This window comes from Tachysurus vachellii, chromosome 21, assembly GCF_030014155.1.
Source record: "Tachysurus vachellii isolate PV-2020 chromosome 21, HZAU_Pvac_v1, whole genome shotgun sequence".
NCBI lineage: Eukaryota > Metazoa > Chordata > Actinopteri > Siluriformes > Bagridae > Tachysurus > Tachysurus vachellii.
Window position 1 is genome coordinate 18,025,175 of NC_083480.1, and position 16,500 is coordinate 18,041,674.

Genomic DNA, 16,500 nt, shown 5'->3' on the forward strand with positions numbered 1-16,500 from the left:
GTCAGTGAGTGAGGGAGTGAGTCTGTGAGTGAAGGAGTGAGTCTGTGAGTGAAGGAGTGAGTGGGTCAGTGAGTGAGGGAGTGAGAGAGTGAAGGAGTGAGTGGGTCAGTGAGTGAGTGAGGTAGGAGTGAGTGGGTCAGTGAGCGAGTCAGTGAGTGAAGGAGTGAGAGAGTGAAGGAGTAAGTGAGTGATTGAGTGAGTGAGTGTAGGAGTGCACACTTCTTTATAAGGACTTACATAACACCTCTCAGTGTGTCTGTCTCACACTCCGCTCAGGGTAAAGACATCAAGTCTCTGCTGTGGTTCACTCACACTGTGTGTGTGTGTGTGTGTGTGTGTGTGTGTGTGTGTGTGTGTGTGTGTGTGTATGTGAGTAAGACCTGAAGCTAAGCAGATTAAAGTGTCTGATCTGATGGAGTGTGTGTAAGTCTGACCTGAATTACCCCGACACTGTTTGTACGTTAGTTAAATCTTCTGACACAAACTTGGGAAATTAGCATGTTGTTTTTTTCTCTTTTCATTCTTTGTCTCGTTCTTTTTATCATTCTATCTGCTGTTCTGTTCTGCAACTTTCAGCCAAGAAGAAAATGTACCATCCCAAACACAGAGAATTAGCCTTATCCTCTTCCTCTGCCGGTCTACCTTTCTTTTTCCTCTTTTTGTTCAACTGGAATGTTCTGATGTTAATTAATTAGAAAACAAGTTTTGTCTGTGGAACTAGCTTAGCCACCGCTATCCAGGCTGAGGTGGTAGCATATTAGCAAAAGGCTCAGGACACAAACATTTAGTGTGAGCACTCTCATTCTTTCTTTTTTTCTTTCTTCCTTTCTTTCGTTCTTTTCTTTTTTCCTTCATTCTTTCACTCCTTTCTCTATATGTTTTTAGCACTTTGTTGTTCTGTTGTTAAATTACCAGCAAATGGCTTAGACCCCAAACTGGCAGTTAATCCTCCTATCTATCTATCTATCTATCTATCTATCTATCTATCTATCTATCTATCTATCTATCTATCTATCTATCTATCTAGTCAACTGTCAGAATTGTGTCCTTTGAAATGAATAGTCAGTAATTCCGGAAGTTTCCTCTCCACTGCCCCCTGGTGGGAGGAATGAGGAGCGCAGTACAGGATGTTCATCTTAATTCAGTGTCATTTATGAGTACAAGGAGGTATTTTTTGTAGTGTTTGAATGTGAAAGGATAATTGAATAAAATCTCTCTCTCTCTCTCTCACTCTCTCTCTTTCTGTCTGTCTGTTCCTCAGCTGAACTGGAGTTTGTTCAGATAATAATCATAATCGTGGTGATGACCGTTATGGTGGTCGTGATCATCTGCCTGCTCAACCACTACAGACTGTCAGCCTTCTTCAGCCGCCACCGCCGGGGTGGAGCCATGCAGCCAGTAAGTGTGTGTGGGTGTGTGTGTGTGTGCACGCTGAGTTGGGTGGGTTGGTGGTGGGTGAGTTCACATTCTGGTCTTTGTCGTCCACGGTTATGAATGTGGGTGTGTATTTCCTGCATATTTGTACTGTGTGTGTATGTGTGTGCAGGAAGTTGGTGTGTATGACATATCTGACACAGCTCCAACATGTGCATGCCTGCTTTCAAGATATGTGTGTGTGTGTTTGTGTGAGGCACTGCTAGACTGCTCATAGTGACACAGAGTGAAACAGAGTGTGTGAGAGAGATGGAGGGAGTGGAAGAAAGACAGATGCAGAAGTGTTTAGTGCATTAGAGTCTCATTGTGTGTGTGTGTGTGTGTTTCTCTCAGAGCGGATGTTCGTGGCCCACAGACAGTCTGGTGACACAACAAGGAGCCACAGAGGTATGTAAAGAATGTTTTAATCAAAATTAATATCATATGATTTTGTTAGTGTTTGATATGATGAATGATGTTGAGTGTTTGTAAATTTCTTTTGTGTTTGGAAACTGGTATTTGTTCTTGGCTGATGAAGAATGGTGTTATGGATGAAAAGTGGTGTCTTGATGTTTAATGGGGAATGTTGGTATTTAGTGAAGAATGTTGGTGTGTGATGGTGAATGTTGGTGTGTGATGGTGAGTGTTGGTGTGTGATGGTGAATGTTGGTGTGTGATGGTGAGTGTTGGTGTGTGATGGTGAGTGTTGGTGTGTGATGGTGAGTGTTGGTGTGTGATAGTGAATGTTGGTGTGTGATAGTGAATGTTGGTGTGTGATGGTGAATGTTTGTGTGTGATGGTGAATGTTGGTGGTGTGTGGTGGTGAGTGTTTCTGTGTGATGGTGAATGTTGGTGTTTGGTGGCAGATACTGATGTCTGTGTTGTTTAAAGATAAATCATGGTGTGTAAATATTAATATTTAAGGCTGCCACTTAGTGTTTGTGGTGTGAAGATATTTAATTTCAGCAAATGGAATACTGTTCAGTGATGTGATGTGATGTGATGTGATGTGATGTGATGTGATGTTTGATGAAGAATGGTGTTGAATTTGTTATTTCTCTCTCCTTCACACAGGTTATGTTCGGGCCACGGAGTTTCGATCGCTTCGTACCTCCTTCATTTATCCAGAGGGAGCAGTCGAGCCGTTTCCAGCCCACATACCCACAAATGCAGACACAAATCGAGCTCCCGCCCACAATCTGCCTGTCAGACGGCGAGGAGCCGCCACCCTATAAAGGACCCTGCACTCTTGCCCTGAGAAGCCCCGAGCAGCAGCTGGAGCTGAGCCGTGCCTCTGTACGAGCTCCGCCCAATCGCACTGTCTTTGATAGCGACATCATGGACGTTTATGGGCCCAGGCCGCCCAGCACACACTCGGGCAAGAGCGCCTCGTACTCACGCCTTCAGGGGCAAGGACCACCACCCACTTACAGCGATGTGATTGGTCAATCTTACCCAAACTTCACCTCCTCCTCCTCCCCCTCTTCCTCTTTCTTGCACCAGCACAGCAATAACGCACCGCCGTCCAATCAGAGGAAGGCAAAGGATGGAAGACGCGACAAACCGACTTGACTGACAAGCACAGAGTGGGAGGGGCTGTGCTCTTTAGACCCTGTTCATAAATATGCGAAAGGGGGTGTGGCTTCCCTCCAAGCACTCGCTCCCTTGCACAATTTAATAATCCAGAAAATCAAGGAACCAAGCTTAAGTGGATCTCAATTTTTTACTTTTTTTATTTGAATTATTTTGCTACAACTTGTGGGCCTCGTGTGGATGTTCAGGCTTGTCGCAACTTCTCTGTTCCTGTGTTTTTTATGCTTTCATTTATTTAAGATAATCGTCTTTTTTTTTTTTTTTTTTTTTTTGCAAATTGCTCAAGAAACTACGCAGGATATAGGATTTTTTTTTATTTTTTTTTTATTTTTTTTTTTTTTTATGTTAATGCACAAAAAAATTCTTAATTTATTAACCAATCAAAATCCAAATCGGAGTGCCATGATTTGTGTAATTTTTACTTAAATCTCAGTGATATCATCAAAATGCAGAGAAAAAATCTACATTGCACTAACTTTAACTTAGTATTTTTACTTTGGTTTGATTCTTCACATATTTTAGTCTTCATTTCACTTTTGTTTCTTAAAACTAGCGACTTCTGTTCCAGCCTAAAAAAATCCATTTTAACCCACAAGATGGCACTTGAAAAGGGGGTGTTGTTTAAATTCTGTTCATTTTAAAGCATCATTTTCATCTTTTCAAAATAGCACTTTAAAACTCGCTCGCTTCAGCATGGTCCAAATGCAAGGGAATCATGGGAAACGTACTCTTATGCACATCCACACGCTGAGCACGTCACTGGCCAGTTGATCTACGCTTCTTTCTTCACACACGGAATGTTTTCTAAGAACCGCCTTGAGAACCGGGAACCGCTGGTGCATAAATTCACTAATGCTTAGAAAAAAATTCAACAAATTAGTTATGAGGTATTCCTTTGATACAACTTTTATTTGTTTCCTGTTTCGCTGAAACGTTGGCCATCTTGTTGTGGAACGAGTTACGTTTCAGTAAAATCAGTAAAACTGTAGAGTTACTAAAGATAACGTTTCTGTGATGTTTTAATGTCCAGCGATACAAAAGCAAACATCTTGGGAACTAAAAATGTTGCAGAAATGTTATGAAATATTCCTCAAAAACATCCAATTGAACCTTCTGGGAACCAAACGCAATGTTCTAAAACGTTCTGCTAACCTTAAGATGTTGCAGTTTTGAAAGCACACTCGTTCACGGAGAGGAACGTGTACAGGAACGACCTGTAGACATCCACATCAGCATGCTAACTGGCTAGCCTCCATCCAAACACGCTAACCACCACTAAGCTTTATCTTAATTTGTTCAACTTCAAAGTGAGCTTAGCAAAAATGCTGCTTGCAATTAAACACCGTAGTTCCTTTGCAAGGATACCTAAGCTAATTACATCAGTGCTTTAAGGCTAACTAGCTAATTACCCAGTGCAGGTGTTACCTCTCATGCTAATAGTTAACTAAGTTTGCTAACAAGATAGCTATTGTTTGGCTACTACTATACTTTGTAATTGAAAAAAGGATTGCTAGTAAGCTGACATCAAATAATCTGTAGGAAAAAAAGCTAATTAATGAACAATTCTTGAAACATGTTTGATAATATTAGGTGGATTTGTAAAAGTTTACACTTCAACCGTCACCAGAAACATCTTTAGTTTTTACTGCCATCTTAAAAAAGTTAGAAATTCTGCACTCAGTGCGACTCCATCGGCTCTCACTCGTTGTTCCTCATTTTGTGTGTATGTGTGTGCTCGAGGTCCTGCTGCTATGCTAACGCTAACGTTATTGCTAATGCAAATGCTAATGCTGCTCTCCAGTGTCTCATGTTTATGTTTAAGTACTTTTGCGTGTTTTCTTTCTTATGTTCTTCTGTGTTTCTTTTGTGTTGTGTATTTCTGTTACGTCTACACTTTAGAAACCTCTTAGTGTTGATTATATTTTGACGTTTGTTGCATGTTTCTACGAGCAGATTTGGTGCCTAAAAGTTGTGGTAAAGCAGAAATAGGAACCTTTTCACTTTGCACTCCGAACCCCAAACAACACCCTAACAACCCTCTAACAACCCCAACCCAAACACCCCCTAAAACAAACCCCTCCACCCAAAAAATCCCCCCCCCACCTTTGTTGTGCCTCACTTCCTACGGTGCTTTTTTCACAAGTCCGACTTTGTTTATTCGTACTGTGCTGTATAAATATATAACTTGAAAATATTATGCACATATCCTACCCAATGGGTAGACAAAAAAAAAAACACAAGAGAACAAATGTTAATACTGTAATATAATGTATAGAAGATATTACGGTGAGAAATTTAACTTGGCGGCATCTGGTTTTTTGTGAATGCCCTACAATTGTGCTTTTTGTCTTTTGTAAAAAATTTAAAAAAAAACTAAAGTTATAAAGAGGTAATAAAAGAATACTACAGTATAGTCAAAACATAAGTTACAAAAAGTACTTCTTCTATTTTTTTCCAATATCTGCTATGTGATAATTACGAGGCGGTCGCATAAAGGACAACACTCGCTGCTGCTTTTATAACTTCCAGAGAAATGATCATTATTAATGCCAGCGCTTGCCATTTATTTATTTGACTTTTTTAATTATTATTATTATTATTATTACTATTATTATTATTATTATTTAGTGAGTGATAGATGTTTGGACTTTAAAGTAACACAGAACAGAAAAGCTGTATCTTATTTCACCAAACAGACACGAATGGAGAGATAACAAATAAAGGTTTTAAACGCTATCCAGTCTGACGTCTGTCTCTATTTCGGGGTAAATCACATCATGATCTGGTTTCTGTAGGAGATGTGGAACAGGAGGAGAAATGTGATCTGATGAATCTACAGTATACATATAAATAATGAAAAACGTATGAACATAATATATATATAATATAGAATATATATATATGATATAAATATAAATATTATCTTGGATCAATTGAAAGTATTTACGTCATAAATAATGTAAAGAGTGAGAAAATCATGAGAAATCTGCAGTAGAAGATTTAGGTTCAATGTAAAGTATGAAACTGTTGCAGTTATTTTACTGTATGTTAAACTTAAAGTGTGATAGATGTAAAGTTTAATAAACCTCCAGCAGGAATTTTACAGAATATTACATTCACACCATGAAGATTAAAATACAAAAGATTTTACAGCAGAAATGTAAAATATGAAATTAAATGTAAAAAAAAAAGTATTTTTAAGTAAAGTAAATACTCATTTTAACGAATTTTACATTTAAAGTGTGACAAATCTACACAGTAAACATTAAAAATAGAATAAATACAATTATATATATATACAATCATATAGTAACAGATTTTGAAAAATTCTTAGATTATTTTACTGCAGACAGAAAGAGAGAGAGAGAGAGAGACAGAGAGAGAGAGTAGCCTAATGCAGACAAAAACAAGATCAGTGTAAATATAGACACAGACACACCACCAAGTGTATGCAAGTATGTGTGTGTGCGTGTGTGTGTGTGTGTGTGTGTGTGTGTGTGTGTGTGTGTGTGTGTGTGTGTGTGAAAGAGAGTGAGGGAGAAAGAAAAAGAGAGAAATGCACCTCTCCCCCTTTGCTCGGCTGACACCTGCGGGGCCACAGGAAGGTCACAGACAACTGAGTTCACACACACACACACACACACACACACACACACATATAAACACACACACTGCTGTCTCATCAGACCACACTGAACAAGTGTGAGCAGAGACAGGGTCAGAGACAATTACAGGGACAGAGTCAGAGACAAGCAGAGACAGAAACAGAGGCAGAGACAAGACATGGGCAGAGAAAGAAAAAAGGGACAGAGACAAGACATGGGCAGAGAAAGAAAAAAGGGACAGAGACATAGACAAGAACAGGGACATAGACAGGGACAGAGACATAGACAGGGACAGACGTAGACAGAGACAGGGAAAAGATAGAGGCAAAGACAGGGACAGAGAGAGAGGCAGAGACCGGGAAAAGTTAGATGCAAAGACAGGGACAGAGACATAGGCAGGGACAAAGAAAGAGATAGAGGCAAAGACAGGGACAGAGAAAGAGACAGAGGCAGGACAAAGACATAGACAGGGACAGAGAAAGAGGCAGAGACATAGGAAGGGACAGAAACATAGAGACAGAGAAAGATATAGAGGCAAAGACAGGGACAGAGAAAGGGACAGAGACATAGACAGGGACAAAAACATAGACAGGGACAAAGAAAGAGACAGGGACAGAGAAAGAGACAGAGGCAGAGACAGGGACAGAAACATGGACAGAGACATAGACATGGTCCATAGGACAGGGACTTAATTTTGATAGAACATGTTTCATTATTAAAACAGCATACTGTTCATGCACACTCCTCATTTCTTTCACAGTTTCTTGCACACTGCAGTGTGGCTTATATCCTAACGAAAGCGTCCAACTGCAAGAACTTTACCAAACAAACAAACAAATCTATAAATAAATAAATAAATAAATGGCTGATACAAAAAACAGCTGTATGTTCCACCATCTTGGATTTGTGGTGATCACATGACCCTCACACCTCAGTGTCTCTGAACAAAATGGCAGCTTGAAATGTGTAAAGTTCAGAGAAAGGATATGTTTGTGTGTGTGTGTGTGTGTGTGTGTGTGTGTGTGTGTGTGTGTGTGTGTGTGTGTGTGAGCAGAGAATAAAGAGAATTTTAAGAAAAGAATGAAACAGAGAGACTGAGAAAGGAAAATAGTAAAAGAGAAAACCTAAGAAAGGAGAGAAGAAGGATGGTAGAAAAGAATATAAACAAGAGACTGGAAGAAGGGGAAATAGGAATAATAAAAATGAAAGCAAAGACAAATGTAGACAGAAAGAGTGAAAAAAAGAAGAGGAAAAAGTGTAAGAGAAAATATATAAAGACAGATTTACTGACAGAAGTAGAATTACAAAAATGTTTGTAAGTGTGTGTGTGTGTGTGTGTGAGAGAGAGAGAGAGAGAGAGAGAGAGAGAAATAAAAAGGGAAGAGCAAGATTGTTAAAGAGAAATGAAAGAAAATGAAATTCAAATAGGAAAGGGAACAAAGATTAAAAAAGAAAAGGAAGGAAAGAGTGAAAAATGAGCAAACAGCAGAAACCAAAAAAGGAAAACAGACATAATGAAATTAAAAAAGAGACAGAGAGAGAGAGAGAGAGAGAGAGAGAGAGAGAGAGAGAGAGAGAGAGGACAAGCTGAAGTCCACCTTCATTGTATTCAGGAAGTGTGAGATCAGGACATGCCGTGTTCCACATTCCAGATCACTGACTGCTCTGTGTGTGTGTGTGTGTGTGTGTGTGTGTGTGTGTGTGTGTGTGTGTGTGTGTGTGTGTGTGTGTGAGGAACATCTGGAGCAGGAGACACACCGCAGACTGGAAAAGTGCATGCTTCTCCCTACAGCAGGACAAGTGTGTGTGATAAAATGGACTTTCCTGCAGTGTGTGTGTGAGTGTGTGTGAGGGTGTGTGTGTGTGCGTGTGTGTGTGTGCGTGTGTGTGTGAGTGTGTGTGTGTGTAGACTGCCCTCGGGGTGTAACACTAACATGCACGCACTCAGGGGGAGATGAAAGTAACACTGTCACTGTATGGTATCAGGACAGGAATAATCACACACTAATCACTGCCACGCTGCTGATTTCACTTCAACTGGCAGAAACAGACCATCTTTATAATATTTGTCTGACACAAAGCCCTGATACAAACAGACACAGACACAGACATCACCACACACGTATTACCAACATCACCACACACGTATTACCAACATCACCACACACGTATTACCAACATCACCACACACGTATTACCAACATCACCACACACGTATTACCAACATCACCACACACGTATTACCAACATCACCACACACGTATTACCAACATCACCGCACACGTATTACCAACATCACCGCACACGTATTACCAACATCACCGCACACGTATTACCAACATCACCGCACACGTATTACCAACATCACCACACACGTATTACCAACATCACCACACACGTATTACCAACATCACCACACACGTATTACCAACATCACCACACACGTATTACCAACATCACCACACACGTATTACCAACATCACCACACACGTATTACCAACATCACCACACACGTATTACCAACATCACCACACACGTATTACCAACATCACCACACACGTATTACAAACATCACCACACACGTATTACCAACATCACCACACACGTATTACCAACATCACCACACACGTATTACCAACATCACCACACACGTATTACCAACATCACCACACACGTATTACCAACATCACCACACACGTATTACCAACATCACCACACACGTATTACCAACATCACCACACACGTATTACCAACATCACCACACACGTATTACCAACATCACCACACACGTATTACCAACATCACCACACACTTATTACCAACATCACCACACACGTATTACCAACATCACCACACACGTATTACCAACATCACCACACACGTATTACCAACATCACCACACACGTATTACCAACATCACCACACACGTATTACCAACATCACCACACACGTATTACCAACATCACCACACACGTATTACCAACATCACCACACACGTATTACCAACATCACCACACACGTATTACCAACATCACCACACACGTATTACCAACATCACCACACACGTATTACCAACATCACCACACACGTATTACCAACATCACCACACACGTATTACCAACATCACCACACACGTATTACCAACATCACCACACAAGTATTACCAACATCACCACACACTTATTACCAACATCAACACACACGTATTACCAACATCACCACACAAGTATTACCAACATCACCACACACGTATTACCAACATCACCACACACGTATTACCAACATCACCACACAAGTATTACCAACATCACCACACACGTATTACCAACATCACCACACACGTATTACCAACATCACCACACAAGTATTACCAACATCACCACACACGTATTACCAACATCACCACACACGTATTACCAACATCACCACACAAGTATTACCAACATCACCACACACGTATTACCAACATCACCACACACGTATTACCAACATCACCACACACGTATTACCAACATCACCACACACGTATTACCAACATCACCACACACGTATTACCAACATCACCACACACTTATTACCAACATCACCACACACGTATTACCAACATCACCACACACGTATTACCAACATCACCACACACGTATTACCAACATCACCACACACGTATTACCAACATCACCACACACTCATTACCAACATCACCACACACATATTACCAACATCACCACACACTTATTACCATCACCACAGTGTGAGATTCCTGTCCCTGCACCATGCTTTTAAGCCACAGAACATTTACACCATATATGATTTCATAATGAAATGACTGATTTTGGTCATAATGTCTTTGATATTAAAAATAAAATGAATAAAAAAAAGTGTAAAAAGGAATGTGCCTGAAACAGAATCTTGAGGAACACCATACCAGAAAATGTCTACTTCTGTATTTTAACAAACTTGTATTGTTCTATTAATTCATGTGTGTGTGTGTGTGTGTGTGTGTGTGTGTGTGTGTGAGGTCAGACAGAAGCAGACTGTGGCATTAACACCTGTGCTGCACCACTCTTCATCTCTGTCCATGTTTCTCTCTCTTTCCAATGTTGGAAGTGTCAAGTTTCATCCAACAAATGGTTCACACACATGTACCGTCTAGACGTGTGTGTGTGTGTGTGTGTGTGTGTGTGTGTGTGTGTGTGTAGAGGTCAAATGCAGGGCTTACATTCTTTCACTGTGACAGACACAGCCATTTCACATTGGGAGGTGGGGAGTGCTCTCTCTGTCTCACATTCCTGCACTCACACACACACACGCACACACACACACACACACACACACACACACGCACACACACACACAGACCCACACACACTCAAGACGCAGTCTAAACATCTTACTTCAATTGCAGGGGCTGAGATAAACCATACCTTGCTTAACACTAGCACTGAACACACACAGTGTTATGAAAGTTAATCATAAACATTTACACAGTAAATGGTCCAAGTTTACATTGAGAGATCAGATGATGAAAGGAGTGTTACAGCTATAAATAAAATGTACACAGTTTCTCCTCTTTACTCCAAAGACACTCGATCGGCAGAGACGTGCTCACGCTCTAAAGTATAACATGGTGCTAATCTAACTGTGTGTGCGGGTATAGAAACATCTAAAAATAAGGCCTTATTCTGAAGGGATTCCTTTTTCTTCAGGAAGCACTCAATCTTTTCGATCATCTCAAAACAAATCCAAAAGATGTGTATTTGTGTATCATGAAGACACGGCTATCTGAAGATTAGAATCACTCCACACATCCTCCTGGAAAACGAATCCCATCTGAATAACACTGTTAGCTTCCACAATCTGTTAGTCCCATTAGCCTTAAAGTGCCAAAACCAATCAAATGGCTTCTTCAGTATGACCTTAAGTATGACACATAATGTTGTGTATCCACAATTCTAGTGAATAATGTTTCTGAATTGTTTCACAAAATGACTCTTTAAACTTCCTGGTGTTTAGACTAACACAGCCAGACACCGGAGACAAACAGGACGTGAGTGACCTTGAAGTTTAATAAAGACCTTCGTCATGTGAGCCTCGCCGACAGATTTACTACACAAACTGTTTATGACTCAGGTGTGTGTGTGTGTGTGTGTGTCCTACATGTGTGTTCCCCTGATGGGAGTTTAATTGAATAGATCCTGGGCCCTGGTGTGTGTGAGAGTGTATGTAAGTGAGTGAGTGTGTGTGTGTGTGTGTGTGTGTGTGTGTGTGTGTGTGTGAAAGCTGGAGAGGTGACTTGTACCCTCTTATACAAGGATTTAATTTTTTTACCTGAGACAGACAGAACAATTATAATAAAAATCGTCACTTATATTACAGAGAAAATGTTCAGCTCAGTTTGATCAAATAAAAGTGTTTTTTTATTAGGGATTTGAGGTTCTGGATTAGAAATTAGGATGTAAATGTTATAGTAAAGAACATAGGGATTAGGGTATAGGAAGAAGGGATCTGGGAATAAGACATGGGGATTAGGGTACAGGCTGTAGGTATTAGAGTACGGGATGTAGGATTATATTCAGGACGTGTCAGGGATCAGAGTTACAGATTAAGGGTTTTGAGTACAAGGATTAGAAATAAGGGATTATGGTGTAGCTGCTGCAGATGATGTAATTTATGGATTAAGGGCTAGAGATTTAGGGATTAGGTATAGGACATTCAGGAGACAGTGTGTTAACAGTGTAGGGAATTGAAGATTAAATAACAGATTAGTGGTCAGGTATTGGAAATTATAGAGTAGGTTGTAGGTGGTGTAGCTTTAAAGGTTAAAGGTTTAGGGATTACAGATTCATGTTAGAATTAAGGACACTGTTAGTGTACAGGCATTAAGGGTTAGATATCAGGGATTAGGATTTAGAGTACAAGCATTAAGGATGAGAACGAAAACTTTGTTGTTAGAGTGAACAAGAGGAATAGAATCTTTTTGGCAGAAAAAAACTGATCATTCACGCTCTGCATCCTGATTGGACACGACGGCTGGGTATCGGCGTTGTGGGTGAGGTGGCATCTGCAAGTGCGTGTGTTCACCTTCACACGTCTGCTCAAGAAGAGAAGGAGGGGGCAGAAGGTGTGCCAGTCTGGGCGGAGCCAGGTGGGGGAAAAAATATCTAACACAAACACACACAAACACACACACACACCAGATTGCAATATCATGTAAACAAGATACTCTGAGCCCTGAAGCTCTGTAGCAGGTTTAATTAACCTCAGACTGTTATAAAGCTCTGACACTGGAGACTCATTCCACAGTCATTAAAAATGTCTCCTTACAGAAAACCGAGCAAACATTGACAGTTTTATCTGTTTATGCCATTGTAATGAGTCCCTGTGAATGAGCTGTTGCTATAGACTATGAATAACTATGAATTTTATCTTAGAGAGGAGGCGGGGCTTAAACCAGGGCCTAAAATCTGGTCTATTATAAAGCTTTACTTTGTCTCTATATTAAGATATTTGAGTCTATATCATGTAGGGATTATGTTCGTGACTGATCGTATTATAGATGTTCTAACATCTGTATGTTATAAACGTAATAAATGTAAATGTAAATGTAAACGTCTCCGACACAGAGCAGAAATGTCATAGAGACAAATGATATCATTTCTGCTGCTGTGGCATTTCGGCTCTGTTTCAGAGATGTTAGAGTAAATGACATAATGACAGAATATATATATATATATATATATATATATATATATATATATATATATATATATATATATATACACACACACATACACACACACGATTGGTGACAAAAATAATCCCTACACAATCTAATCTGTATCATTTTATTAACTCACTATCATTATTAAATATCGTATTCAACACATTTCTTCTCCCTCTTCACCTTTCAGTTATTTTCTTCTCTGATAAAGAAACTCTTAATCCTCTTAAAAGTCCTCCTCACGACTCCTAGACCTCATGAGCTCTTTTAAGGGTTAAGATGCTTTATGAATAATTTTTATGTTTAATAGAATCTTCTCTTTTCATTTTAAGGGGAAACGTGGCAACAATAAAACTGTAAAAATTTAATATACACTTTTTTTTCTTCTAAAATTGTGCGTTACTTAATCAACAAAGTGCTACATGGAAAAAAAATCAAGGAAATCTTCATTCTCAAAAATCAAATGAATGTTGAAATGTAATCTTTTATAATGTTTTAATTGAAACCTATTACAGATTGTATTCTACTCACTCACTCACTCACTCATTTTCTACCGCTTATCCGAACTACCTCGGGTCACGGGGAGCCTGTGCCTATCTCAGGCATCATCGGGCATCAAGGCAGGATACACCCTGGACGGAGTGCCAACCCATCACCCAGCACACGCACACACACTCATTCACTCACACAATCACACACTACGGACAATTTTCCAGAGATGCCAATCAACCTACCATGCATGTCTTTGGACCGGGGGAGGAAACCGGAGTACCCGGAGGAAACCCCCGAGGCACGGGGAGAACATGCAAACTCCACACACACAAGGCGGAGGTGGGAATCGAACCCCGACCCTGGAGGTGCGAACGTGCTAACCACTAAGCCACCGTGACCCCCAGATTATATTCTAATCTAAATTTCCAGTCTGTTCTATTACTGGAAAACCTTTTTTATATGATAAACCATAAAACCATGTTGCAGTAATATAAAAGCGTTTCGTTTTACACACAAAGATGTGCAGAGATGTCAGATTTAGTAAACACACTTCATGCTGTAACAGTCTTTATTTTCTGCACACAAATAAACCAAACAATACAAAAGACTTTGCTTGTGAACATGTTCTGTATCTGTATGTTACAGTATTCGTGATGGACGCCATAGACACCAGAGGGACTGAACACAGGACCGTCTTGTGGTCTGAGGTTCACCGGTTCTGAAGAGGGCAGAGACCAGGTTTAAAGGGTTAGATGTATGGAGTAAAGGGTTAGGGGTCAGGGTGTGTGAGTTATAGGAGTGTAAACCTCAGACTTCCACATGATACATTTACAACTCCTAAGAAAATGATTCATTATTTAAAGATACGTCTGTTTGTATTCGTCGTGAATTGATGAGGTCACTGAACCTGTGGTAGGATTTAGACTTCCAGAGGTATTGATTCAGCAGTTGATGATTGAATTTAACTTTATTTGGTATCTTCTGTTTAATACATGATTAATCTTAATCAGAATCTAGAGCAGCCAACAGTGGGGTCTTCCACCATGCAGAGGAGATTAAATGCCGCTGTGTTACATCATCATCAGGAGCCAGTGTGACTGCAGGCCGTCCATCCAGCCAACAGGAGGCGCAATTAAAAGCTGATTGGATCCCAAGATGATCTGCTTATTATTATTATTATTGACTTTACATAATAATAATAATAATAATAATAATAATAATAATAATAATAATAATAATAGATTTATGACCCTAGAAACGAACAGACGTTGGGGATTATGACTAGAGTAAAAATGTTTATTTCAGGGTCCAGGAAAAAATACTGCAGCAAATCTGATAGACACTTCAGTAAATAAAGGACAAATGTGTACGGTGTCTGCTGCAGATCCTCAGATTAAGCTTACACAATCATTTATTTCTGTAAAGTCTCTCACTGAAGGAAGCTGATCAGACCTGAGACAGCAGGAGAGGTCAGAACACGAGGTCACTTCCTGTTCTGGTGGGAGACGTTAAGACATGATTTATTTACAGAGAACTAAACAGAGATGTGTGTGTGTATAGATGTGTTTAGTGTAGAGGTGTGTGTGTGTGTGTGTGTGTGTGTGTGTGTAGATGTGTTTAATGTAGAGGTGTGTGTGTGTGTGTGTAGATGTGTTTATTGTAGAGGTGTGTGTGTGTGTGTTTATAGATGTGTTTAGTGTAGAGGTGTGTGTGTGTTTTTATAGATGTGTTTAGTGTAGAGGTGTGTGTGTTTATAGATGTGTTTAGTGTAGAGGTGTGTGTGTGTTTATAGATGTGTTTAATGTAGAGGTGTGTGTGTGTTTATAGATGTGTTTAGTGTAGAGGTGTGTGTGTTTATAGATGTGTTTAATGTAGAGGTGTGTGTGTGTGTTTATAGATGTGTTTAGTGTAGAGGTGTGTGTGTGTGTTTATAGATGTGTTTAGTGTAGAGGTGTGTGTGTGTTTACAGATGTGTTTAGTGTAGAGGTGTGTGTGTGTGTTTATAGATGTGTTTAGTGTAGAGGTGTGTGTGTGTGTGTGTGTGTGTTTATAGATGTGTTCAGTGTAGAGGTGTGTGTGTTTATAGATATGTTTAGTGTAGAGGTGTGTGTGTGTGTGTGTTTATAAATGTGTTTAATGTAGAGGTGTGTGTGTGTTTATAGATGTGTTTAATGTAGAGGGGTGTGTGTGTGTGTGTGTGTGTTTATAGATGTGTTTAGTGTAGAGGTGTGTGTGTTTATAGATGTGTTTAGTGTAGAGATGTGTGTGTTTGTTTATAGATGTGTTTAATGTAGAGGTGTGTGTGTTTATAGATGTGTTTAGTGTAGAGGTGTGTGTGTGTGTTTATAGATGTGTTTAATGTAGAGGTGTGTGTTTGTTTATAGATGTTTAGTGTAGAGGTGTGTGTGTTTATAGATGTGTTTAGTGTAGAGGTGTGTGTGTGTGTGTTTATAGATGTGTTTAATGTAGAGGTGTGTGTGTGTTTATAGATGTGTTTAATGTAGAGGTGTGTGTGTGTTTATAGATGTGTTTAATGTAGAGGCGTGTGTGTGTGTTTATAGATGTGTTTAGTGTAGAGGTGTGTGTGTGTGTTTATAGATGTGTTTAATGTAGAGGTGTGTGTGTGTGTTTATAGATGTGTTTAGTGTGGAGGTGTGTGTGTGTTTATAGATGTTT

The 16,500-nt window shown here is 39.7% G+C and overlaps 1 protein-coding gene across 1 annotated transcript in view; it reads left to right on the plus strand.

Annotated features, from left to right (window-relative positions):
* Positions 1 to 5,742, plus strand: part of ldlrad4a (low density lipoprotein receptor class A domain containing 4a) — a 19,885-nt gene extending 14,143 nt beyond the window's left edge. Inside the window, exons 2-4 of the mRNA XM_060896846.1 lie at positions 1,262 to 1,398; positions 1,768 to 1,821; positions 2,488 to 5,742. Coding sequence (XP_060752829.1) covers positions 1,262 to 1,398; positions 1,768 to 1,821; positions 2,488 to 2,985 — 689 coding nt within the window. The 3' untranslated portion in view covers positions 2,986 to 5,742. The remainder of the gene's footprint in view (positions 1 to 1,261; positions 1,399 to 1,767; positions 1,822 to 2,487) is intronic.
* The last annotated feature ends 10,758 nt before the right edge of the window (positions 5,743 to 16,500 follow it).